This window comes from Petaurus breviceps, unplaced genomic scaffold, assembly GCF_028583685.1.
Source record: "Petaurus breviceps papuanus isolate PSGF00001 unplaced genomic scaffold, PetGlider_PUasm1.0 582, whole genome shotgun sequence".
In the NCBI taxonomy this organism is placed as follows: Eukaryota; Metazoa; Chordata; class Mammalia; order Diprotodontia; family Petauridae; genus Petaurus; species Petaurus breviceps.
In genome coordinates this window covers 6,755,990-6,783,810 of record NW_027186390.1, presented here as the reverse complement: position 1 = coordinate 6,783,810, position 27,821 = coordinate 6,755,990, and the positions used below count along the sequence as shown (strand labels likewise).

The following is a 27,821-nucleotide window of genomic DNA, read 5'->3' as shown; positions in this document are numbered from 1 at the left end:
AGATAGATAGATAGATAGATAGATAGATAGATAGATAGATAGATAGACAGACAGACAGACACAGAACATTTACTAATCTCTTAGTATGTACCTGGCACTGTGCTAAACACTAATGATACAAATACAAGGAAACACTTCAAGGAGTTTACATTCTAATGGCAGAAGATAAAACAAAATAGGGAACTAGAAAACAGGAGTTGGTAGCAAGGGAAAGAAAGGGGAGTCCAGGAGTGATAGAGTGAAACATACCTAGGGTTCTTCCTAAAATGGTCATCCCAAGGAGAGAGTTACCAGTGAAGAGAAGGGGGTTCCAAGTAAAGAAAAGGCGGAGGATTCCAGAGTACTGATACACCAGGGTCTATGAAAAATTAATGACAATAACCCAAATATCCCAATTCATGCCAAGCAACAACCATTATAGGCCATGTTAGCCAATTCAAGCCCCAAGAGCTCTCAGTGAGAGTAGCATGTACTTAAGATCCACTGCTATCTATGCCTAAATCACTAGAGGGAGAAAGTAGAGGAAAATTTGAGGAATAAGGGACAGATAAAAGTGAGGGAAAATGGACAGAGAAAGAGAGAGAAGAAAAGAAAAAGTCTATTGGGATAGGGTGTCACCAGAAATTACTAGCAAGGTTGCATGCAGAGGCTGCACAGGACCAAATTGTGTCTCTCTGGTTATTAAATAATCATAAGCCCAGCAAAGACTGCCTGGGGTCTGTGTCTATCCATTATCTTCACAGAGGCATATAAATACACAGGGTATCTCACATTTGCTCAACCCCTATTCCCCTTGCCCATGGCCTTCTTCTGTGACTCATCACTTTCACCAATGTAAGGAAGTGGGCTTCTCTTTACATTCAGCCATCAAACTAGTGTCAAAGCTCACAGTGTAATCGATGAAAGTGCATTTGCCCTGCACTCTTGTCACTTATACTTGGTTTTTCATTCATTCACATGCTTCTGTCTGTGATCTCAGCCTGACTGTGTGAGTAATTGATGCTTAATCCTTCCTTAAGGAACCAATTAATGTATCAGTGAAGCATGAGCCCCAAAACGTGAGATGCAGGAGTGGATTACTGTACTAGTTTATCAAGTGTACAAGTGAGTCAGTGGAGCCATCTACTTCATAACACAAATCTCCAGTTGGAGAGTAAAAAAAAAATCAAACAATAGATTGTTTGGCTTCGACATCGCCCAGATTTTATCTGACCAAGCTTTTTGAGTGAACAGATTGATTCAATTAGTTGTCATTGTTGCTGTTGTTGCTTCCCACATCATAGAAACAAACATTTATTTTCAGCATACAAATAGAAGCTCCTTTCTACAGATAATATTGTCCTGGTTACATCAAGCCCTAGAACAATGCAGAGCTTCCTGGAAGAGATCAGTAGCCACTCAAAAGTGTTTGCCTTTACTATCTAAATAAGAAAGACCAAATGGATGAAAAATATCCACTGCTGAGATTAGAATGTCCAATCTTTAGAACTTCTCTATCAGTACCCACGGATGGGATGGACATACTAATGTACAGCATAAATGGGCATGGAGTTTGGGCCCAGAATGAAACCTAAGGAGAAGAACAGATTAGATCAGTTTCGGGAAGTTATAAGGCTCCCTTAATGACCTTAAGTTCCTCCCAGAAACAAAAGTTCATCTTTTTTAATGACATTATTCTACTGGTTTTATTGTGTGACTTCAATACACATAACACAGTTGTCTCAGAGGGATTAAAAATATTTAGTCCATAAAAGGCAATGGAGAAGCACATGGTGGGAGGGAGCATCTACAATGTATAAGCACTTTGAAAAAGAGCAAGATTGAAAGATATCATCAGGAAAAAAATTATAGGGAAGAAGATGGGCTAAATCATGGGGTGAGGACAAGGGATGACAAGCAGACTTCCTGAGCGCTCCCTAGGCATTGCTGTGATGCGAGGAGAAAGCAAGGCAGGCCTCCAGCATGTTGGATGGACCCTGTGTGATGAACTTGAAGGAGGCCTGGATAGGATAAGAGTCATACAAGATGGGTAGGGATTAATGGCTTGTGAGCTGTACCACTGAAGGAAACTTCCAAATGAATGAATCACAGATCTGTTCGAGTAATTAAACCTACCTAGCATATGTGATACCTGGATTTCAGTGAGATATCTGATAATCTTTCAAGATATTCTTGTTAATAGATAGAGGAACATGAGTTGGATGATAATACTTCCAGGAAAGTTCAGTTTAAGGTAAACATCCATATCTAAAGAGTGGACTGATAACAGTCACTAAAGGCACAGTATAGGGCTTTGCCCTTGGTTTGCTTTTAAATTAAATGCCTATCAATAACTTGATGAAGGCATACTTGTAATTTAATGGTGAGATTTTAAAAGGATAAACTTGAAATTCTTCACTGGAATAAAAAAAATCCCCCAAACTATGCAAGTACAAGATTAGAGATACATTTGACAAAAGACCCGTGGTTTTAGTTGATTGCAAATTTAATTAGTCAACAGAGTGATGTGGTTGCAAAACCAAAAGTGCTGTATTGATGTATGTCTTAATGCAGACTTAGGAGCTTTTGAGTTTCCCTTGGGTGTCTTCATTTAGAAGATGGGGAAGCTACCAGGGTCATTACAAATATTATAAACTTGAATTTCTTGTGTTCATGGAAACACAGTTTCCAGAACAAGGGAACAGATAAGCACCTCTGTACTAGTGACACCAGAATGAATCCAAAGGACAGGATGGTGATGGAGTTTAAAGACATCTGATAAGATGAACTAGATTAGAGCAGGGTAGACTGAAGGATAAATGAAAGGGATTTTAAATACTTGCAGGACTGTCAGGGGGAAGAGGCATTAGACTTATTCTATGTGGCTCTAGAAAATAACTGAATTAAGATCAATGAGTTGAATTTTTTAGGTGACTGACTTCAGTCCAGAACAAAGAAGAGCTTCCTAACAACCAGGGCTCTCTAAGAGTGGAATATACTCAATAGCTGGATAGTGAGTTCCCCATCACTAAAAGTATTCAAACGGCGACTGACAACTTATCTGAGAGGTTGTAGAGAGTATTCTTGGTATAGGTAAAGGGTTAGCCTAGACTACATTCCCACCAGCTCTCACATCCTACAGGCATCAGATTTCAGGGAGGTCTGGATGCCATAGGGACATGCAGACTGACAACAAAAGTAAGTTTAAGAGTTGTGTGGAGGATGGATTGGCATGAGGATGGTCTTCTGATTGGTCTCCTTGTCTCAAATATCTCTCTACTTCAGTCCATCCTCCAAGTAACTGCCAAAACAACATTCTTTAAGCACCAAATTGACCATGTCACTTCTCTCCTCAATAAATTCCAATAGTTTCCTCATTACCTCTAGGATAAAATGTTAACTCCTTTCTTTTGCTTCTAGAGCCCTTTGTAAATGGGCACAAACCTATCTTGACAGTTTGATGCATTATTCCCTTCTCATGCTCTTTGATACATATAAACTGAGCTTCTCTCTGTCTCTCACACACAGTATTCCATCTCCCATCTCTATGCCTTTGTGATAGCCATCTCCTATGCCTGGAATGCTTTTCCTCCTCCTTTGTCCTCATAGAATTCGTTAAGATTTACATGTTGTCTCCTTCATTAGAAATGTAAGCTAATTGAGAGTAAGAATTTTTTTAATTTTATTACTTGTATTCTCTGAACCTAATATAGTGACTGACATGTAGTAGGTGCTTAATAAATGTTTGTTAATTGACTGGTTCCCATAGGACACTGAACTTCTTAGTTACTGATAATTAAAGCAACACTGAATAGATTATGTATTGCCCAGGGAGCAGGATTTGCAAGCAAACCCTCTATTAGTAATGTAAGTTATCACGTGCTGGGTTTCCTTGGTGTATCCTGGTATACTACCTTTGTCTTTTTCTGGCTTATCAGCTCATAAGACTACTTTGGTTCTGCAAAATAATTTGTCCTCACTTTCATTTCATTGTGTGTATATTTTTCAAATCCAATATTACAACCTTAGTCAAATACCAGATCCTGGACATCTGTCTTCAGGAATTTGCATGATGTTTGTAGGTTCCTTAGTTCAAAGACTTTAAAACTACCATCAGCATCTTTATAGGCTGAGTATCTTGGGCATTCAATTCAAGTTAGCAGTGACTCTAGGCCACAGAGAGCAGCACCAGTTGAAGAAAGATCTTCATTACTCTTCTTGTATTGACACTCACAGATAGCAGCACTACTTAAAACATCACTCATGAACACAAACATCAAAGACAAAACTATATCTCACCTTTAGAAGATGTTAGCTGTTGATTTGTATGACTCAAGCAAAACTTTCTGACAAAAACAACACAACTACTTATTTTTCTTCTTGTTGTTGCTACAAAATGTTTTCCTCCTGAAATGTGTGTGCTCCCAGGGAAGTATACCAAAACTCATTAATTAGGTCTAATTTTTGAGGGGTAAAGGTTTCCAGGCAGAATTAATGAATTGGCTGAATTGCAATGAAAAAAATAATAAATACTCATCACTTTTAAATGCAGACAGTTATAATTCTACTAGCTGCTAACAACACTTGTCTAAGTAGAACTATAGTTGCTGCTTTAATACAGGGATAATACCCATTTGTAATTAGTAGCATTCATGTGTAGAAAAATTGCGTTAATAGTCCATAAAAAGCTATGTTCTTAATTGACTTAATGTGGACTTTGCTGGTAATATAGACAATCCATCAATTTATGATTAATCTATGTTCTAAAAATGGTTATTTTTTACTTGAGTTGTTTGAAACTAAGTGTATTTTATGAACAATCCTGGCCCTAAAGAAGAGATATGGGAGGACACCCAAACCACTCCTTTGCAGAGGTAGGAGGTCCACACGTGTGCAATATTGCATTTATTTTCAGACTTTTTCCATCTATTGATCAGCTTCAAGGATTTTCCCCTCTTCTTCCTCTTTTTTCTTTAAAAAATATTATTATTTGTTGTATGGTATAAGGTGGCAGGGACATTGGGAGAAATTCCAATGTAAAAAAACTAAAGATATCAAAAAATTAATTTAAACAAAGGAACTAAGCATATTTTGCCAAAGGAACTTCATAAAGAGTAGCTAGACTGCCTGTCCAATAACAGTCTACCCAATCCATTAAATGTACCTGAAATATATCATATACTCATATAGAATAGTGGACATCTGAGCTATGAAATATGCAGAAATAAAGTATAAGAGAGAAATATTGAATAAGATGCAGCTCAGGATTTTTAAAGGATTAAAAGAGACCCCAGAAACATTAGGTAAGTTCAACTTATATGATATGTCAGGTCACAAAAAAACTGAGTGAACCTCTCACCTCTACAATCCATTCTGGTTCTGTAACAAGACACAATTTTTTTCCTAATAATACTTTGTACCAACATCTAACCTTCTTATGTAGAAAAGAAACAAAGCAAAGAGTCTGAAATATACCAGCTACATAGTCTGATGTATTAATCTCAAGAAAATAGTGAGTAAGAGGAGTCACGAATGACAGAAAATATGGGACTGCTTTACAAAAGTAGGCAGAAATCAAGAGAAATACATGCATCATATTCTTAGGAGAGTAGGAAAAGTAGAGTGACAAGGACCGAGAGTGCTTACACACCCTTACTGTGAGAAAGCAGGAGTGACAATTTGTGATGGCACCATTATATCTATTACAGTTATAACCTTTTTCTCTCGCCTGAGCTATTCTCCACCTAGATGTTCCATAGATATCTCATTCTCAACACGTCCAAAATGGAACTCATTACTCTGTTCTAGTTCTCCAAACCTATCCCCATCTTCCAAACTTCTGTCATTTCTGTTAATGGCATCACCATTTTTCCAGCTGCCCAGTTCACAACCTCATAGTAATCCCTGATTGTTTACTTTCCCTTAACCTCAATATCCAATCAGTTGCCAAGTCTTGTCAATTCTACCTAAACCACATCTCCTGCATCTATCCCCTTAATGGTGCTGGTAGCCACCCCTACCCTGGTTTGGGCCCTCATCATTTTTCAACTTGATTATGGCAACAGCCTCTGAACTTCTGTCTGCCCCCAGCCTCTGTTCTCCAATCTAACTTCCACAAAGCTGTCAAATTGATATTTCTAAAGCATTATTTGTCCATGTTATCCCCCTTCCTTCAATGACTTTTGCTTGTAGGGTAAAATTTAAAATCCATGGTAACAGAGGGGGAAAAGGGATCTTTTATGTAGATATGTTGAGGTTTAGGGGTGTTGGGACCCCAAAATAATTATGTGTGGGTCCTGCCTTGAATGAATTCAAACTAAACCTTCTTTCAGTCAAAGACAAAATTTATTAAAACACCAGTCAGGGTGGGCATGATTCTAAAAATCCGTTATATTGGCCAGACACTTAAGGAATCTGAGAATTGACCAGACTCTTAAGGAATACAGGCAATTTAATGTGGGGGCAAGATGGACCTTCTATACCTAAAGACTGTGGGAAGGATCTAGGAGTGGCCAAGTAGTCTGGAGTAACTGGGAGGTAACAGAGAAGGACCCAGAAGGGCCAGGTGCCTCAAGTGAATGCCAGGGACCTGGACCACGTGGAAGGGGTCTAGATAGTAGTCTAGGACAAGGCCAGGTGTAGGCAATGGGGCCACAATAAAAGGGCAGTTAATTAACTGGGAAGGGCCAGTTGCCCCAGGTGAATGCCAGGGACCTGGGCCATGTGGAAGAGCTCAGGGATTTTCCTTTTTGGGATCCAGATCCCAGACCTGGTCTTTTCCTTTTAGGGGTTCAGATCCCATCCCCATCAGATATATAGGTTATCTATGAAGAAGAGACATAAATGTTTGAAATATTAGAATTTAGAAGAGAAACGGTAGAAAAAAAGAATATTTTGAAGTCTTCCTATTACGAGAATTCAAAAGGTCAGAAACAAAGCAGTAGAAGAAGCTAGGGGCATCCTTTGATAAAACTCCCAAATTTCTACAAGTTGCCTTCCTTTTTTCTTTTTGTCTTCTTTTTCTCTAGAACTTGCCTTTCTCTTCTACTCAGACAAAATAATTTGGTACCACTTCACTTAAGCTCCTGTCTTCTCTAAAGACACACTCCCCTAGGCCATCCCAGAGAGATTATCACCACATGAGATAGTCATAAAATCCCTAGCCAGGATCATGAGGAGGCTGCCAGTATTTTTCTTCTCAGTTTTTGTTTTGTGTATCAAATCCTTCATCAGCAGAGAAGAGTGATTCATGCTCTTCTGGTATAAGATCACAAATCTTGTTGAACCTTTCCCCAATGGTATGCATGGCCTATGCAAACCCCAACTTTAAGACTCTAGGGACTGAAATGGCTCTTCTTCTGTGCAATGAATTCCATCTAAGCTTATAGTAAGACACACTGCAAGTGGAGTGTCTCCTGTGGCCCTTTTTTACATTTCCAGGCTCACTATTTAAAAAGGTCTGCATATGCTGCTGCAATGAATAAAATCCAAACAAGAATTCATAGACACTATCTTGAGGTTTATAGGGTTCATAATGGAACACTATAGTCTTTGAAGAATTGAAATTGAAGATTGTCTGGAGGGCAAAGGAAAGATACATGTTGAGCATTGGTAGGATGCAACACTCTGTAAATGAGAAATTGTGAAGAAGAATGAGAGTAAAGGACTTCCTTAAAAGAAATGCGTAATCAAGAAATAAAGGGCTGGTCATGTGGTGAGGATAAGGCATAACTAATGGACAATTTATTGATTATCTATCCTCTATCGCTATTCTCATTATTTCAGAGAAAGTGACGAAGACTGAAGGGGATATTGGGTAGACCCTCTTTGATGAATTTAAGGGATGATGTAATGGTAACGGGAATTTGAAGATCTTCCCTGTCTCTTAATAGGCTTAATGTAATCACACGGAGTCTGTGGTGGGAGGAGTTTGCTAAAGGGTGGAGCAGGCAGGGTGGAGAAGAGCCCACAGGAAGCTGGGAGTCAGAGCAGTTAGATGATGGGAGAGAGAGGGTGCACCCAGGAAGACAGCTAGGCTTGTGAGAGTTTGCCTCCTGCTGTGACAGGTAGACTTGTTTGTGGGAAGGCTAAAGGATGGTGTGGCTCTCTGCTGTGTTATGGTATATTAACTTCTATGTTGCTATGATGGATTCAGTTTCCTGGTGTTGGAATTTAGTTCTCTGGTGTCTGAATAAATGTTTTGCTTCTGTCTTCTATATGGAGAGTTTGTTATATTTTGTGATTGAGCACTATGCCAGCATATTTACAGTCACTGCTGGTACTGTGAATATTACTTTAATGCTACAGAGGATGACGATGAGGGTAAAACCTGGCATAGATAGTTAGAAATCTATATCATTGCTGGGAATATTCACATTACTGAGATCACAAATCCATTAGGGCATTATAGTTTTTGAAGAAAATGCATTGGTTTTTTTTTTCCCAATAAACAGATATGAATAATCCAACTACTCTCAGGACAGCATATATTTCTTTTTGGCCACTGAAAAGGGGTTCTAAAAGACTGGGCTCTATGGGTTTAAATACATGCTTGGGAAGATGATGATAAAGTTCAAAATGACTTACTTGACCATAGTTCCAGCTCCTAGTTTTTATATCATTGAAGTTTCCATGGAAAATCACCCCAAGGTCATTCAGGACATACTCTTCTCTTTCCTTCTCATTATCCAGATACACAGCATCCTCTGCAGAAGGGTTTAAACATAATAACCAATACTAAGCAACTTTCAAATATTCCAAAGTAAGGTTTCATTTTTTAATTGAAACATGAAAAATATGATGAAAAAATCTCCACTTCACAGTCTTCTCTCATTTCTTCCTATGGAATCTGAATCAACAGTGAGTACAATCAGCACCAAAAATCGGAATGTAAATGAGGCATGCTGGGAAATGCTGACAAGTCCAGACTCTTCTTCATGCGCTCAGGATGGCACAATTAAATCGCCATGTCTCATCAAGCATTTTATGATTACTGTGCACCAGCAATTTTAAAATCAGAATTCTATGATGCAGCACCAAATCAGCAACACAGACCAAAGAAAAATTTCTACTCTATTAATGTTAATAGAAAACAGCTAAATCTGTGGCCTAAGAAATCACACATCCATCAAAGCATCAATATTCAGAATAAACCTATAAACTCATCAATTTGGATATTCGTTCCAGCCATGCAGCTTGCAACCCATCTGGTCTTGTCCATCCTGCAAGAGTAATTCTTGTCTTTGTCCTCCCATGAGTGCATCACAGGGGTCTAACCAATGTCAGTCACTCTTCTTTGATATCTTAAGGATACCAGTAGAACACTGAGCCTACCTATTTGTCGTTACTCCATCTTTGCCATGTGACTACCCTCAGTGGTTTAGAAGGCAATTTCATCAATCAAGGTGTCCATTTGATAGGGTCCTTCGATTGTAAGAGCCTTGAGGGAGGGGCCATCTTTTGCTTATTTTTACGTCCCCAACACTTAGCCTGACACATAGTATATACTTGTCATTATTCAGTTGTTTCTCAGTCATTTCTAACTCTTTGTGACCCTATTTGGAGTTTTCTTGGCAAAAGTATTGGAGTGGTTTGCCATTTCTTTCTCCAACTCATTTTTACAGATGAGGAAACTAAGGAAAATAGGGTTAAGTGACTTGCCCGGGGTCATATAGCTAGTAAGCATCTGAGGCCAGATTTGAACTCAGGGAGATGAGTCTTCCTGTCTCCAGGCCACTGTGCCACCAGGCAGCCTTCAGCAGGTGCTTATTTAATGTTTATTGATTGAGAAGGAAATTAGTTCTTTTTTACTTTTTCCATATGAGTGTGCATGGCCAGGTTCCCTGTGTTGGCTGCCCCCTGGGTGGATTTGGGGCTCCTTCCCTGTGGCTTTTGCCTTGAAAATATATTTCACCATTACTTTGTATTCCTTTTCATAGTGATCATTCTGTAACACACTCCCAGGCTGGGATTTTTGAGTGTGATATTAATTCCTTTATTATTTCTCTGAGGACACTAGGAAGCTATCAATCCTATCTCTGAGGGTACTATGAGAGTACAAATGAAGAATGAATTTGATTCTAAGTCCATGAGTTCAGCTTGGTCTAGTTTAGGAACAAAACTTATTACTCTCTCTCAGCTCTGCATTCTTCTTTCCAAGCATCTGAGGCCAGATAGACTATTCTCAGCTTCTGGTTCCTCTATATCCCTGAAAAGTTTGCCATTTAATTCCAATTCTAATTTGTTTCTTTTCCTATTCCAGAGTAAGGTAAACTTTTATCTGAATATTTCATCTTTGCTGGTGTTCAGCTTCTCTAAGCAAAATCTTTGATTCTTTTCCCTCCTCTCCTTTGCCTTCTTCCCAGACATCTGGTTTCCTTAAATCCAAGAATTATTTTATGAATTTGGGGAGATCTTGAGAGATACCTTTTTTACCCAATAACAACTAATTTTTATGGTAATTTAATATATATTATATATAATAGGATATATGTATTTATAATATATTATATAACATATATGTTATATATGCACACACACATATATAAAACAATACACCAATGTCATTGTAACAGGTGTCCCAGTTAAGGTATATTCGATAGGAAGTAGATGATTGGATGGTAAACTGGTAATCACCATACCTTCCCCAACCTTCTCTGATGTTGGAGAATGGGATAAAATGTATTTCAAACTATCAAAAGGATTTTTTATACAGATTCTTCTTTAAAATGTATTAATTCAATGAACTCTTCTGGTATCAATTTGTTTTAATTATATTTAAAGACCAAATATTACAAAGACATCAACTTCTGAGCAATCTTTCCCAATGATGGGTAATTGAATGAAATCATGGCATGTCGGGCAGACATGAAGCTGATGCTTTAGGACATATCGACATTGCGCTGATCCTCTCTTGTCTTGTGTTCTGTGTCCTGGTTCGAGAGCAGCACAGGGCATGACCATGGATTCAGCTATTAAGATCCTCAAAACAACTCTATGAGGTTTTTTTTTTTTTGGAGGGGGGAGGTAGGGCAATTGAGGTTAAGTGACTTGCCCACAGTCACACAGTAAGTGTTAAGTGTCTGTGACTAGATTTGAACTCAGGTCCTCCTGACTCCAGGGTCGGTGCTCTATTCACTGTGCCACCTAGCTACCTCTGAGGTTCTTTTTTAATTCACATTTTACAGATGAAGAAGTTGAGGCTTAGAGAGATCAAGTGACTTGCCCACCTACTAAGTATCTAGGGGGAATTTGAACTCAGGTCTTCCTGACTCAAAGTCCAGCACTCTATCCAATTCACCACTTGCTGTCTCATCTCTATTATGTACAATTTGTTTTCTTTTAAAATATGTAATAAATTCAACTTAGAGTTTTCAAGGCTATCCTGCTTGTCTGTGCCTCTTTCTGGTCTTCCTTCTGACCTTTCTTTGTGTTCTTTACAAATATTAAAGTGATCCCCCCCCCTCTCTCTCTCCCCTAGCCCCTTTCTGTCTCTGTGCACACACACACACACATACACACACACGTTTTATTTAATTCAGCACCTCCTTTCCCTTATCTCTTCCTACCATCTCATCAACAGTTAAAAGTCAAATGTAGCTCTAATCCTGACAAAGTTAAGGATATACTATATAGTATAGCCATGATATTCATAGAAAAGGCAATAATGATGCAGACCTGAAGAAAGTTTGAAGGGAATTACACAATGCTTGGCACATAGTAGGCACTTAAATGTTTATTGATTGACTGAATGACAAATAGCATTAAGATCAGATTATCATGAAAGGCCCCTTTCAGGCCTATATTCTTTGATTATTTCTTCCCACCACTGGGCTTTGTGTTCATAAGTTCCCATCTAAGAATATGGATTCAATTTTAAATGCACTAAAGCTCTCATATATCTGTCAGATTCCTTAAAATAGAACTGGCACTACCAATGTAAGTGCCACCGCCATTGTATTTATAATTTAGCCATAAAGCCATACCTCACATTGACACAGCAGGGTTTTACCCTTGCAAAAGTATTTATCACATCTTTTAAAACTCAGGGTGCATTCCCATCTCCCTGAAGTGCCGGGGAACCTGTGTTCTCCAGCTAGTGCAAGAGAAAGGAGACTGCTCCATCCCCTCCCCATGTTTCCTTTTTCATCCAGCCTAGCTTTAGGCAAATAGAAGCATCATTTGCCCAACCCCTGATGTGCTCAAAAAGCCTATTTACCTTCTCTTCAATGCTACCTGTAAATGCAAAAGAATAAAGAAGAACAGAAAATCCTTTCATCTCTTCTTTTCACTAGCAGCAAACCCAGGATTCCCTTTAGAGGGATATAACAGGCAGTGATCTAGTGAAAAGAGCGTGGGACTGAGTTAGGAAACCTGGGTTCTAGACCTAGTTCTTCCACTTATTCACTGTGACCTTGGGATGGGACCTCCCTGAGTCTCAGTTTTCTTATCTGCAAAATGAGATGATGGACCAGTTGACTTCTGAGGTCACTTACAGTTCTAATACTTTACTTGTTACATTATAAAGATATATTCAACAGAAATTGGGTATCATAAATGACTTCGGTATTTAATTGTACCTGTTAATCTCATCAATGTATTTATTCCCCTCCAGAAATGCTAATCACAATTCATTCATCCCTTCTCATCCTGTGGGGACTCTTGTTCAGACAAATGCCTGTGATAGAAATGATCTACCCATTGGGCTGAAGGCCTCCCTCTAGACTTTTAAAATATTATGTGGCTACTCATACGACTCTCTGTCCTTCTACTGGCTTTTGATCTTGCTGTTCCTCTTGCAGGACATCCCATCTTCTATCACACCGACTTTTCCCATTGGATGTCTCCCATGCTTAGAATAGTTTCCTTTTTCATCTCTCTCTCCTGGCTTCCTTCTAGACTTAGCTCAAATTCCACCTTCTAAAGGAGGTCTTTCTCATCTCTTCCACTAAATCTTTCCATTACCAGACTCACCCACTGTCATCCTAAAAAGACTTCCCTCTGAGATTGTCTTCCATCTTTTTTGTTGTCTCCCACATCAGAACAAGCTCCTTGAGGGAATGGCCATTGTATATCTTTATATCTCCAGCATTCCATAGTTAGAGCTTGCTGACTGACATATATAATCAGCCTACCTCCTCCTGGTCCTATTTTTCCAGAATGGCCTTTTTTTCTTACCCCTTCATACATATAAGTGATTCTTGGTAATATGAAAATAATAATTGCTATTTTTCTAGCCCTTTAAGGTTTACAACACATTTTATCTCATTTGATCCTCACCAAATCCTGTGAGGTAGATGGGATTATTATCTCTATTTTATATATGAGTCTCAGAGAAGAAATATGAACTAGTGTCATATAACTATTAAGTATTAAAAGCAAGATTTGAACCCACATTTCCCCTAACTTTAAGTCTAGCATTCTGCTAACAAGCAGGCTCTTTACCCTCTTTGCATTTTCCTTGTTATCCATGGTCCTTTAAGAAGATATAGTGAGTTATTCCCCCATTTAACAAAATGAAAGCTTAGTCTAGATAGCTTTGTAACAAAATCTTTGCTCATCTACTTAGGTTCAATCACATCTAAACTCAAATTGACAGCTAAGTTAGGAAAAGGGCTCTTTCCGCAATATATGTCTGTTATAGGCATGGGTCTGACGATGTTACTCACCTGCTCAACAATCTACCATGGTTCCCTATTCTTTCTAGAGTAAAAAGATTCCAGTGTTTAATTCCCTCCATAACCTGCTTTCAAACTATCTTTTCAGTTTTATTACCTACCAACTACTTCCCTTAGTGCCACTCTGAATTCAACTTGCCTTCTTACCTTCCTACCTTAATTTATTTACACAGGTTGATTCCCCCATACCTGCAAGGCTTTTTCTTCCTCATCTTTATCTTTCAGAATTCTCTCCCTTCAAGACTCCATTTAGGGGCCATTTATTTTGTTCAATCAATCAATGGAAAAAAAAAAAGAGCATTTATCCAGTTATACTGAATATTCAATACCTGCTATGTTCCTGAAACTGTGCTAGGCACAGGAAATATGGAGTCCCTGCCCTCAAAGAGCTCATATTTCAATCAGGGTGACAGCATGAAAACAAATACATGTTTATATACAAAAATATGTATAATATAATAATGGGGGGAAACAGTATGTACACTGAAAATTGAACACAAAATGCAAGTTATCATAAAGTAGTTAACATATATTGGGCACTAGTGCCTGGGTGGGCAGGGGTGGGTTGCCAAGAGTGACTCATGGTAGCACCAAGACTCTCAAGGTGGAGGTGAGGAAGAAATGCATTTCAGGCATTGGTATCTGCAAAGGCAGATTCTGGAGATGGAAAGTACAGTGTGAGGAGCAGGAAGGAGGCCAGTTTGGCTGGAAGATGGACTATGGGAAGGGGAGGTATGTGCAATAATTGAGCCAGATCATTAAGAGTTTTTTTTGTTTTTGTTTTTGTGCCAGAGGAATTTATGTTTTATACTAGAGGTAACAGGAGTTTTCTTATCTTTTATTATGATTTCTTGTATATTTATTGTCTTTCACCCTCTCACCTCAAGAAAATGTAAACTACAAGAGGGCAGGAAGTGCATCATTAAAAAAAAAAAAACCTTTATATAGCCAGGGTCTAGTATATCTCAGAATTAGAAAAGACAGTTCTTGCCACCAAAGTCCTTGGCATTGCCAAACAGTTCAACATCAGAAGTGAATATGATTTTTTTTTTATCAGTAGGAAGGACATTGAAGGAGAGACATCACTATCAGCTTTGCCACTAAGGACCATGGGACTTTTCCTTCTGACTTGCAACTGAAACCTTCCACCTATCTTGTCTTCCCCCATTCGAAAATGAGCTCCTTGAGAGCAGGGATTGTCTCACTTTGCTATTTATATCACCAGGGTTAGGAACAATGCTTTACACATAGTAGTTTCAATTTTTTTTCAGTCAGATCAGATGTTTCATGACCCCAATTGGCATTCTCTTGGCAAAGATACCAGAGTGTTTTGCCATTTCCTTCTCTAGCTCTTTATATAGGTGAGGAAACTGAGGCAAACAGGGTTAAATGTCTTGTCCAGGGTCACACAGCAAGAAACATTAATTGAAAATTGGCTGCTTTCAGATGTACCAATCAACAAGCAATCTGACTAATTTAATTTTTAAGACTTTCAATAAAGTGTCAGATAAAGCTAAATGGAGATACATCTAGAATATAAATTAAGAGAAAGTGAAAAGGAATTTTAAAATTGTATGTATATAGGTAATAGTGTATATGAAATGACATTAAACCTATTAGTGGAATAGAAACCAACTGGAGATATAGTAAGAGTCTAGAAGCTGTAGTAAGAAGAACTTGAAATATACTTAGAAATACACTTACTTCTGTAGTCAAATCCAGTTGTGTCCCTTAATGAGGTGTATAGGCTTGGGAGTATATGTCACTTAACCTCTCTGAAGAGTCAGGGTAATGATACTGCTCTGACTCCCTCAGAAAAGTTGATGTGAAGACCAAATGAAAGAAGATCAACCCGCAGTAAACCCTAAATCACTAGTTAAATGTCAGCTTCCATGACTCCTCCTCTTGTTAGCTCAGTTCTATGAGATAACTGCTTGTTGGTGTCATCACCAGTTTTTGTCATGGTGTAGGCCTTTGTCCATATTCCCAACCCTTAGCACAAGGCCTGGTAAATCATAGGTATTTAATAAATGCTTGTTGACTTTAACTTGGTCTCACTTTAACACATTCATAGTAGATCTTAGCTAGGGCTATATACTTATAATTCTTATTCATTTCCTTTGCTATTATGAATTGTTGTCACATACTTATAACAAAATTGGAACTGAAAGAAACTTGGAAAAGGGACTCTTACCCTATCTAAGAATTTGCTTTGTATCTTTGGGTTTTTATTGATAGCATATTATAAATCAAAGCCACAAACCAGGGACAGGGGGGCAGTTTTGTGACTCAAGAATAGGTCTCCTTTTCCTTCTAGCCACTCAACTAAATCATGCCACAAGATGGACAGGCATGATCATGAATCCATGGCAAGTCATAGAAAGTCAAATAGAGGAACCCACATTTTAAATTTAAATTTTTTTCTTGACTTTATGGGAAGATTGAAGGGGTAAAGCACATCTGTCACTTTAAAATACAGTTGTCCTAGAGGTAGGTAAAAAATATTCATATCACTATGGAAACTCCAAAAATCTTTCTTTGATGGGCTAAAAAAAAAAGTGGAAACTTGGTTATTTAACCCCTGGAATTCTTTTGTCTTTTATCTCCTTTTTTTGAATTGTTTGTGAAGAGTGGAGAAAGAAAGGCATCTTTGCACTTAAGAAAGCTAAAGTACAACAAAGACAGATCCAGTAAAGTTGCTCACAGTTCTGTGAGCTAAACATTACTATATTTCAGAGGACTTGTGTTTTGGGGTATTTTCTTTTTAGTTCTGAAGGTGATTTGTTTGGTATAGTCAAAGGCAGCTGAGATCCCCATAACTGCTTTGCAATGTAAAGCTTTGGAACTTTAAAGCCTGGGGCTCTGACAGGTTAAGTAATTTATCCAAGGTCATACAGCCAGTATATATATCAGAGACCTAACTTAAACCCAGATCTTTCTGACTCAACGCTGGCTCCCCATCTGCTACCTTAGACTTCACACTCCCAAATGCCTGAGAACCAGGCTGGGAGACAAAACTCCCATAATTCACTGGGGTGGGAATAGAGTAACAGGTCCCAGGGGTCTTAAGTGACTTTTGGAGGGTGGGTAAGTAGAGGCAAACAACAATGAATGGAGAGAGGGAGAGGGAGAGAGAGAGAGAGAGAGAGAGAGTACACACAAAGATACTAACCCCACTGGCATAAAATCATGTTGTCCCATGAGCCACACTGAAACCAGAGCATATCTTCAGGCAATCTTGCAAATAACCAGTCACCAAGGGTGGTTAACAATTTATGCTAGGCAAATAGTAAAGAAAGATGATCTCATTTATTTTACTGTTGCCATTTGTAGAGATGTTGGGATAGTTAAAAATAAAATTGTGGGCTGGTAAATTTTTAGGGCATGTTTATAGAATTGATTTCAGGCAGCCTTGGAAATTGTCATTTGCCTACTCACCCAGGGAAAATTAGAATTTGTACCAGAACAGTATAAAGGAATACTGATTTAATTAATTTGACTATGGGAATCACCTCTATGGGAGAGAGCAGTTTATTAGTTGGTATTGGTTGCTAAGTCTTTTGAGTTTACTCACATGCTGCTTTAAGGTAAAACGTAAGTCACTCTTACAAATTTAAGAAGTTTTTCACTTCCTAGACATCTGGATACCAGCAAGATGTACTTAAGGATCAAAGAAAATCCAAAGCTGTTGTTCAGAAGGCTGCTGGGATTTCTCCTACTAATTGGTGATGTACAAAGGACCCACCAAGGCCTTCTCTGATGTAGTAGATTAGTTTGAAAGAGCTGCCTCATGTACAGAGAGGTTAAATGATTTGTCCAAGGTTATATAGCTAATATGTCTCAGAGACAGGATTTGAACCTTGGTTTTCCGAACTCCAAGCTCCACTTTCTAGCTATGATTCCATGTTACCTCTAAACCTTCAAGTCATTTGTCTTTTAGTGATTTCTTGAGGGGGTGTGTTTAGCTTTTAGATACTTAAAAATACCCTTATTCAAAAACCATGGAAAAGTAAAGGATGTGTGTCCCCTTTAAAATGCCTGAAGGAAGAAGCCCTGAATGAAGAGATTTTAATAGCTGGGTAGAAGAAATAATACATAACACAGACCTCCCACTGCTAGATGGTATAGTGGATAGAATTCCAGTACTGGAGTCATGAAGACTTGAATTTAAATCCAGCTTCAGGCACTTAGCAGCTGTATGATCCTGGGCAAGTCACTGCCTCTATTTTCCTCAGTTTCTTCATCTATAAAATGGGGATAATAATAGCATCTACCTCCCAGTGTTATTGTGAGGATGAAAAGAGACAAGAATTGTAAAGTGCTTAGCACAATGTTCAGCACATAGAAAGAAATATATAGATATACAGATATAGATAATATAGATAATTATATAATATAAATGCATAATATTGAATTCTACATTATTATGTAGAAATATATACTGTATGTTAGCTATTACTATTAACTATTTAAAAGGCAATTGGAGATTGAATCACTAGGGAAAGGCAACGAAAAGGAGTTCAGCCTGCAAAATATTTTTCATCATTGAAATTAAGCAGGTGGGGTGATAAGCTACATTAGGAGGGATTTGGAATTGACATTAGGAACAACATCTTGCCTGTAGGAGTTGTGAGACATGGCAACATATTAAAAATGACATTTCTGGAGTTAGCTTTTCTGGAAATTTCAAACTCATCTATCTTTCTAGAATGGTTTAATGGCCATCTTGTCTAGAAGGAGGCAAACAGACTAGGAGATGGCCCTCTTGACCCTAGAGTCTAACAAGTCCCTGAAACCAAACATGCTAAACCCTGCTAATCATGCTGTATGCATTACAGATTATATCTGTTCTGAAAATTTCTTCGATTCATACTCATTCGCCAGATTTGCTGGTTAAGGAATTTTCAAGCGTATTCAAATAGTTTTAGAAATATGACTCTTACTTAAAGAACAGTATCTACAAAGAAAATGTCAGGTCTTCCTTATTTAGCACTTACCCTCTTGGGTAGTAGTGTGCCCTTGATGCTTTACATTATTTTTCTTTGCACATAAAGATATTGTTTGATCTCATGAATATCAACTTGGACCTCCCTTCCCCTTTCTCTTTCACAGTTGTTCTGTACCATCTTGGTTAGGGCCCTGAAAACTACAATTGCGGAAATTTCCAGGCATGTCTTTTGATTGTTACAGAATCAGAGGAACCAAGGACTTTGAGTTTCCAAAATAAGGAGTAAGGGCATTGGGCCAAGAAAGCTTTCTGTGTGATCTTGGGCAAGTCAATGAATCTATTTCTCTATCTGTAAAATAGGGTTAATTTAATTGATGATCAGGTGATCATCAGATTATATTATCAGATGATAATGGTGATCAAGGCTAATTGATGCTCCATTAATCTCAAAGGGTTGTTATGAGGATCATATCTCCTAGAGGTCAACTATTTCATTCCTTCTGCCCCCATTTTATAGATGGGGAAATTGAGGTCAATTATGACCAAGGTCATAAAGGATATTAAATGGGAGAGCCAGGGGATAGGACCTCTAGCTCCAAACCCAGCGCTCTTCAATGAAATAATGATGGGAAAATATCTTGAAAAGGTTGAAGTGCTATACAAATTTGATAGTGTTATTAATGGTGGAAGAATTTGATAAATAACTGAGCATCCAAACGTAGCCCAGGTGTGAAGACTTCTTATTCTGCTGACTTATACACTCTTTACCTGGGAGTCAGCACCATTCTTCAGAGAGCACCTTCACTGTCTGAGTCCTCCAGCCTACCACTGATAGGAGCTAAACAGTGAAGTTCTAATTGAGGTGAGGAGGGGTTGTGGGCTCATTTGAATAATCAAATGGACCTTGCCTACTGTTCTGGGAGTAACTTAGGTCTAGAGGAAAATAAAACTTTATTTTGTAGAGCGGATATTTGTGAGTAAAAGATTGCCATTGAGTAAGTCATACTCCATTAAAACTACATAAAAATGAATAAATAAACAAAAGTTGATGATGGGAATGGATATATTTCCTAGGGTCATAGTTGCAAGAAAACCATTATTACCCAGTAGATTCCTAGGAGACTAAATTAACTATCTAGCTCATTCAGGACCTCAGACCTACTAAAATATATAGAATTATCCAGAATTCTTGTATAGTCAAAATAATAGTCTGAATTCCCTTGTAAATACATTCAGCCCTCAGAAACACTTTGTATTTTGCTCCTATTTATAGTAAATAAAGCTGTGTGACTCTGGGCAAGTTATTTAACCTCTTGAAGCCTTTATAAAATGGGGATAGTAATAACACTTTCCTCACAGCTTTGGTATGAGTATGAAATAAGATAGCTACATAGCATGGTAGATAGAGCACTGGACCTGGAGTCAAGAAAATCCGAGTTCAAATCTAGCCTCTTTTTTTTTTAAACTAAGTTACTAACTGTACTATATGACCCTGAGCAAGTCACTAAACCTCTGTTTGCCTTAGTTTCCTCATCTGTAAAATAGGGATAATAATAGCACCTACTTCCCAGTGTTATTGTGTGGATCTAATGAGATAATTGTAAAACATTTAGCACATTGTGCCTAGCACATAGTAAGCACTATATGTATTATTATTAATTTATTATTATTTAAATTTTATCAATAATTTATAAATATAATTTAATAAATATCAATAATTTATAAATATATTATAAATAAAATATAAAAATATAAATATAATCACTGCTAATATACAGTACTTTGTAAACCTTGAAGAGCTACATAAATACTAATTACTACTGTTATTATAAATTCTCATTTATAACACATAAGAAGGTGATTTTTATGTACCGTTTTCAGGAAACTCTGAGAGGAAAAGGAAAGAAGCTTCCTCCTTCTGGACCAGTTGGAAATGGAAGAATTCAAGAAATAGAGGGCAAGCGGTGGCAGCTAGAACCCAGCAGACGACATAACTGATCCGAGTCCTGCAATGGCTGGTACAAAGGAGGAAGAGAACCCTGGACTGGGAGTACTGGACTAAGGAGCCTGGGACTCTATAGGTCCAGGCCTTAGTATTCCAATGTAGGAATAATCAAGCTCCTGCCTTGTCATGCCTTGGAACAAAGTCTTGCAGTGCTCATCAGTTCCTGGGTAACAAAGTTCAAAAAAGCCAACAAGCATTTACTGAATGTTTACTATGCGCCAGGGCCAGGCAGCGAGCTAAGTACTAGGGATACAAAGAGAGACAAAAACAGGGCCTGCCCTCAAGGAGCTTATATTTTAACGAGGGAGGTGTAGTTGTTCCTCCTTCCTACTTTAAGTGGTTGGTGAGATCCCCAAGGTGATGTCTTGACCTGCTCCTGGATTGGCTTTAAGTGAGACAGAGTTGTACAAAGTCATCAGCCTCACTTTCTCCTCCACAGTCATGGAAGTCCAGTGGTAAGACAAAGGTCAAAATGACTGGAGGTGGCCCAGGATGAAGTTGGAGACCTTGGCCTTTCTAAATTAGGTCTTTCCCTGGTCTCAGTTTGTCTGAGGCCATGCCCATTCAATCACTAAGGGCTGGGTAAGAGTTGAGACAAAAGATGGCCCAATTTACTATCCCAAAGATATCAATCTGGGAGAGGAAGACCCTCAGTTTCTGGCAGAACAGAAAATAATTCCTATTTATACTATTTATACTCTAAACCATCCAAAGCTAAATAATGAGTCACAGAGGCTTAAGTTGGGACAAGATTATTGGCCATTCAATGAAGGCCACAATGATTTGATTTTAATGTGGAGTCAGAGTAGCTCTATTTAAAACACAATGGACTTTTAAAAGCCTGTCTTTTCAGAGCTATATTTCAAGAAACCAAAATGAAAAAACATGAATTGCCAAAAGTAAATTGTCCCAGCTTAAAAAAAAAAAAGAGAAAGAATTGATACTGTCTGAATACAGACTGAAGAATATTATTTTTCACTTTCCTTCTTTCTTTTTTGAATCTTCTTGTACAAAATGACTAATATGGAAATGTTTTACATGATTGAACATGTATAACTGTATCAAATTGTTTATCAGTTCAGGGAGAGAGGAGGGAAGGGAGGGATAGAATTTGGAAAATAAAACTTTTTAAAATGTTAAAAATTGTTTTAATATGGAAGAAGAAGGAGGAGATGGAAAAGGATGAGGTACAGGCTCTGGGAACCCCCTTGAACTCTGATTGAATTGTCCCATTTGATGAGGCATTTGCATGAGGCCATAAGCCTTTCACTGTGGCTCTGCCCAAATCTTTGTTACTAGCTTGGCCCTCCATTTTCATCTAACTTCCCACCCTTGAGTCTATCAAAATATCAATCCACCCTTGAACTGACCTAGCCCACACTTGTCTGTGGCTCCAGGTAGCCTCCAGCAACTTCCCACCCTTAATCACTCATTGACCTCATTAACTCCTCCGGAAGGCTCTCCCCAAATTCCTCATCTACACCACTCCTAGATTCCTCCCACAACTTTTCTGTATATAAGACACATCTTGCCTCCATGTGTTGTGAGAGTGCCATAGAATTTTCCAATCCAAGCCTTACCTACACCTAGGCTCCTTAAGAGTCTACCCAATGTGGTGAACTTTTAATGAACTTTTAATAAACTTTGCTTTTCTTTGGCTGAGAGAAGACTTGAGTTGAATTCATTCTGCGGGACCTGGTGTGTTGGTATTTTGGGGTCTTGAGCACCCCTAACCCTATACATCATCATTTTATGATTACCCTCTTCAGTAGGAAGAGGATAGAAATTCCCAAATTCTGCCCAAATTGGCAGGTTGGGTCCCCAGAAGTCAGTGACTACTACTCTCAGATAACATGCTAAAGACATTAAGACAAAACATTCTCCTATGAACCTAGTTCACTCCTTCCAACAAATACAATCTATGGGAGGAGTAAGTTTAAGCTTAGACCACCATAATTGTAGTGAGACACATGCTTAAAAAATATGTGTGACAAGGTTTAACTCACATCTGCTCTGAAAGTCATTCTCTCTGTGTAGAGGCTTCACAAAGAACTCTGTTGTACAAAGAACCCTGTTGTTGTATACTGGAGATAAAGTCAGAGAGAAGGCATTAGCATTGAAGGGATGGGAAAGGCTTCTTAAAGAAGATGAGATCTTTAGTCATATTTGAAGAAAGCCAGGGACATCAGGAGGCAGAGATGAGGAGGGAGAGCATTCCAGGCATGGGAGATAGCCAATGACAAGGAACAGAACAGGAAGATAGAGTCTCATGGGAGGAACCTCATGTAGGCCAGCTCTGCTGCTTCCTGAGTGCCTGAATCTCTTTCTTTGCCTTCCCCGTCTTGTCTATCCTTCTGCCACCTGAACCCAGTGTAATCATAGGCAACTCCTGATTCTTATCCTACCTATCCATGTGACTGTGTCTGTCTCCTTTGATGGATCCTCTTCCAGATGCCTTCTAACAATAGGTGTCCTTCAGGGTTTTGTCCTGGTCCCTCTTCTCTTTTTCTAAATACTGCTTCCCATGGTGATCTCATCAACCTCTATGGATTTAATTATCCTTCCGATACTAATGATTCTCAAATCTACCTCCCCTGACCCAGTCTCTCTGAGTCTTGTATCTCCAACTGCTTCTCATATCTTAAACTGGACATCCAGTAGACATCTTAAACTCATGTCCAAAACAGAACTCATTATCTTCCCCCCTAAATCCTCCCCACCTCCTATCTTCCCAGTTACTATAAAGGGCAACACCACCCCTCCCATTCCTCAGGCTAGCAACCAAGGAGTCATCCTGTATTCCTCATTATTTCTCAACTCCCCCCCCCCCCCCCTGCCATCCCATATCCAATCTGTTGCCACCACATGCTCTTCATTTTACATTTGTAACATCTTTCAAATATGTCTCCTTCTCTCCTCTGATTCTGCTACCATTCTAGTGAAGGCTCTCATCTCCTCACATCTGGATTGTTGCAATATCCTGCTGGTGGGCTTTCCTGACCCACTAAAGTGATTTTCCTAAAGGTCAAGTGTGATCATGTCACCCCACTCCCTCAACTTAATAAACTCCAGTGACTCCCTATTACTTCCAAGAACAAATACAAAAATGCTCTGTTTGGCATTCAAAGAGCCTTTCATGGTCTAGCCCCCTCTGACCTTTCCAGTCTTCCTACACTTTATTCCCTAACAGTCAGGCCTTCTGCCTATTCCATAACCAAGACGCTCTATCTCTGAGCTCCGGCCATTTTTTCTGGCTGTCTTACATGCATGGAACACTCTTACTCTTCTACTCTCCCTACTCCTTTAAGTCCCAACTAAAATCCCATCTTTTACTGGAAGATTTCTTCAACATGTCTTGATTCTAGTGTCCTTCCTCTGATAACTATTTCCGATTCATCCTACCTATAATAGTTTGCTTTGTATATATTTGTCTGCAAGTTGTTTGTCCTATTCAATTGTAAGCTTCTTGAGGGCAGGAACTGTTTTTTGCTTATTTTTGTATCCCCAGCACTTATCACCTGCTATGTGCCAGGTACGTTAAATATGTTGACTGATGGAAGTCATCTAATCTCCCTGGGCTTCAGTTCCTCATCTGAGATGGTGCTAGATTAGATCATTTCTAAGGCCCCTTCTAGGATCCTCCGATAGCTTCTAATAGGTACCCAAGTTTCTCAAAACATTAGCCCTAAGGATCAAAGAGTGATTGGAAATGAAAACAAAACTACCCCAAATCTAGTACTAGTTCAACTATATGTGTCCCTGGGCATATCTCTTGTTGTTCAGTCATTTTTCAATCATTTCCAACTTTTCGTGACCCTATTTGGGTCAAATGGGCAAATTGGCAAAGATACTGGAGTGGTTTGCCATTTCCTTCTCCAGCTCATTTTATAGATAGGAAAGTGAGACAAACACGATTAAGTGACTTGCCCAGGGTCACACAACTAGTAAGTATCTGAGGCCAAATTTGAACTCGGGAAAATGAGTCTTCCTGACTCCAGGTGGAGTACTCTATGCACTATGGTGCCACCTAATTGACTCCTGATCTCTCTCGATCTCAGTTTCTTCATCTACAAAATGGAAATAATAACACTTGCTTCCTGGAGTGGTTGTGAGAGTCAAATGAGATGACACATGAAGCCCTTTATTAACCTTCAAGGGCTATATAAATGCTAATTCTAATTATCAATTAATTATTAGACTACTTAACTATCATTATTAATTCATTATTAGACCCCAGCGGGACTAATCAGCAAACTTGGTCAAAACTGAACTAGCCAACGTGTTCTTGTCTTAAATAACTAGCAACACTCCGTGTAGGTAGAGAAGAACAAGAAATGTCCTCCCACAGCCTTTGAGGCAGCTGGAGGGTGGCTTGAGTGGGGAGATCACAGATGGTACAAACTTAAAGTATAAGCATGGAGACAGTGAGCATACCCAGAAAATATTAATGGCCACTTGCTCCTAAGTCACTCTGTTTCTCTTCTGCCCAGCATGAACAGGCTGTAAAATGCCAGGCTCCTTGTTTTTGTTATAATTTCTGCTGACACAAGCTTAGACCATAAGGACTTCTTCCTGAGGGGATATAGTATGGAGAATATTGTTCTTGCCTGTCAGTTTCTATGTTGTTGTTGTTGTTCAGTCATCTTCAGTAGTGCCCAATTCTTCATGACCCCATTTGGAGTTTTCTTGGCAAAGATACTTGGAGTGGTTGGTTATTTCCTTCTCCATCTCATTTTACAGATGAAGAAACTGAGGCAAATATGGTGAAGTGACTTGTGCAGGGTCAAATAGCTAGTAAGTGTCTCAGGCCAAATTTGAACTCAGGTCTTCCTGATTCCAGGCTTGGTGCTCTATCCATTGCTCCAACTATCTTCCCATATTGGTGCCTCTATCTAGTTTATTTTCCTGACTCAGTTTCTTCTAAGCCTCGCAGTCCGCAAGAAGTTTAGCTTCTCTTGCTCCCTCCTTCTTTCTCTTCTCTAAGTCTTCCCTCCTCCTTCTTGGCCACTCAAGGAAGCAGATTGTTCCCATCAGTTTCTTGGTTCAAATCAAATTATACTTTGGTGGTTCTACTTAAGGGTTCTTAACCTATGTCATGGGACCCTTCTTAGAATAATGTTTCTAAATGCTTAAAATAGCATTATAAAGGAAACCAAATATACTAAAATACAGTTATCAAAATATTTTTTAATTCATTGATACTCTAAGAACCTCTCTTATAAAAATGTTTCAACTCAATTATAACATACAAAAACATCCCTCCCATTACTTACCATGATCTTTTTTTCCTCTAGGTCTGTGGACACCACTACACCCCTCTTTTATTGTTCACTCCAAGCCCTGATGACTTATTCCTTATAAATTAGCACATATAGGTATAGTCATTTACTTTAAATATACAGAAGGGTTATAGAGTATAACTCTATAACTAAATAACTAATTCCAGGACACTCATCTTTAGAAAGGTCTCCTTTCAGAGTTGTGCCCTGGGGGATCATTCAGGGCAGACCCAGACTGTGAATGGAGTGAGGAAGAATATTTCATTTTCCCCTTCCCACCTGTACTTCCCACACACACCCAGAATGTAAAAATACCCTAAGCATTTCAGTATGCATTTGCATAAATCTGTTTCCAAGGGCATGGGAAAAAGAAGGAAGTGGGGAATTAACACTTTGAAACATAGACTAAGGAAACATATGAGACTAAACAAAATAAATTTTTATCATATCTAAAAAATTCCCTCAATATCAAGACCTCTGTAATTTCCAATCTTTTCTATGGCCCATTTATTGTATCCTTTCCCATATCATTCTGTTACCCAGACATAATATTTTTATAATTATAAAAAATGTCAACACTGTGTTGCAAAGAAACTATATGTACAACCGATTAGAGATACTCACTTCCTTAGCACCCACAGTTATTGATCAAGAAAGACATGTTTTCAGTGCTTATATGTATCTTTTATTATGTAGAGAAGTAACAGGGGGTGAGGAAGTAATTGGTGCAGCTTTGTGTAGGCATGCCCCTACTTAATGTCATTAATTGGTTCATGAAAATAAGAGGTTAGGATAATGTTATAGGGGCATTTAGTTGCTATAAATGGGAGATACGTTCCTGGGAAATCAAAATTAAGGCTATAAACATTCCTCCATCTCTAACCTGAGTGCCAATGCAACACAAGAATAGATTTCAACTTCTGCCAATTGGCTAGAAGACAATGTTATTGAAAAGAAGATACAATTTTGAATTTCATATGACTGAGTTAGTTTCTCAGTGTCCTGAGGCTGGCCAGCTACCTTATAAATATGTGCTGTGAGCCACAAGGTCGGAGAGAAAAATGACTCTGGGTAGCCCAATGTAACCTGTCACCACTACTCTAACAAACAATTCAAAATATTAATTCTACAGAGCGTAGGTCACTAGCCTCAGTATATATCTTATATCCCATGTAAAGAAGCCAACCTGTTCACATACAAAAACATGAAGAGGGATCATTCAAAAGCAAAAATGTTAACATGTTTTGAAAGAATGTGGATATGAAATAATGTGCATTTATTATAATTATTTACATTTATAAATGCAATAATAAGACTCAGAGGGTCCTTGTGAGCCTCAGAATTGTTCTTTCATGGGATAGAAAGATATGAGATAGGTGTGAGAAATATGAAGAAAAATAGAAAGATTTCTATGAAACAATACAAAATGAAAAAAAAAAAAACAAACCCTAGAACTGAATACTCATTAATTATGATCATATAAGAAAAAAAAAGTGGGAATGAGTGTACAGAGAATTCTAATAAAGACTTAGGGTCAGAATATTTAATGCATGGAAATCAAGTTATTTAAATTTAAATAGTTATGAAAGAGGTTCTATTGACATTAAGCTTATACTGGATCATCAGGAAAAAAGAAAATAGGAGGAAGGCTACAAGAAGGTACTAGGAATAGGTACTGGGAAAGAGGTTTGGTTATTCTGCTCATCTGAAGTCAGAGGCAATGATTACATCAACTTTGAAAGTCAGGGACATATGCCCTGAGTTTCTTCATTGGGGTCATAACCCATGGAATGTATATCCTCATTTAATGGAGTAATGTCTAATACTTAATAGGCAGATACTGAAAGTTTATGGCTTCTCTTTCCTTCCTTCCTTCTTTCTTTCTTTCTTTCTTCCTTCCTTCCTTCCTTCCTTCCTTCCTTCCTTTCTTTCTT

The 27,821-nt window shown here is 38.4% G+C and overlaps 1 protein-coding gene across 2 annotated transcripts in view; it reads right to left on the bottom strand.

Moving 5' to 3' along the window:
* Positions 1-27,821, bottom strand: part of F13A1 (coagulation factor XIII A chain) — a 407,127-nt gene that overhangs the window by 97,333 nt on the left and 281,973 nt on the right. For both annotated transcript variants that reach the window (XM_069103537.1, XM_069103536.1), the window contains one exon: positions 8,566-8,684. In XM_069103537.1, coding sequence (XP_068959638.1) covers positions 8,566-8,684 — 119 coding nt within the window. The remainder of the gene's footprint in view (positions 1-8,565; positions 8,685-27,821) is intronic.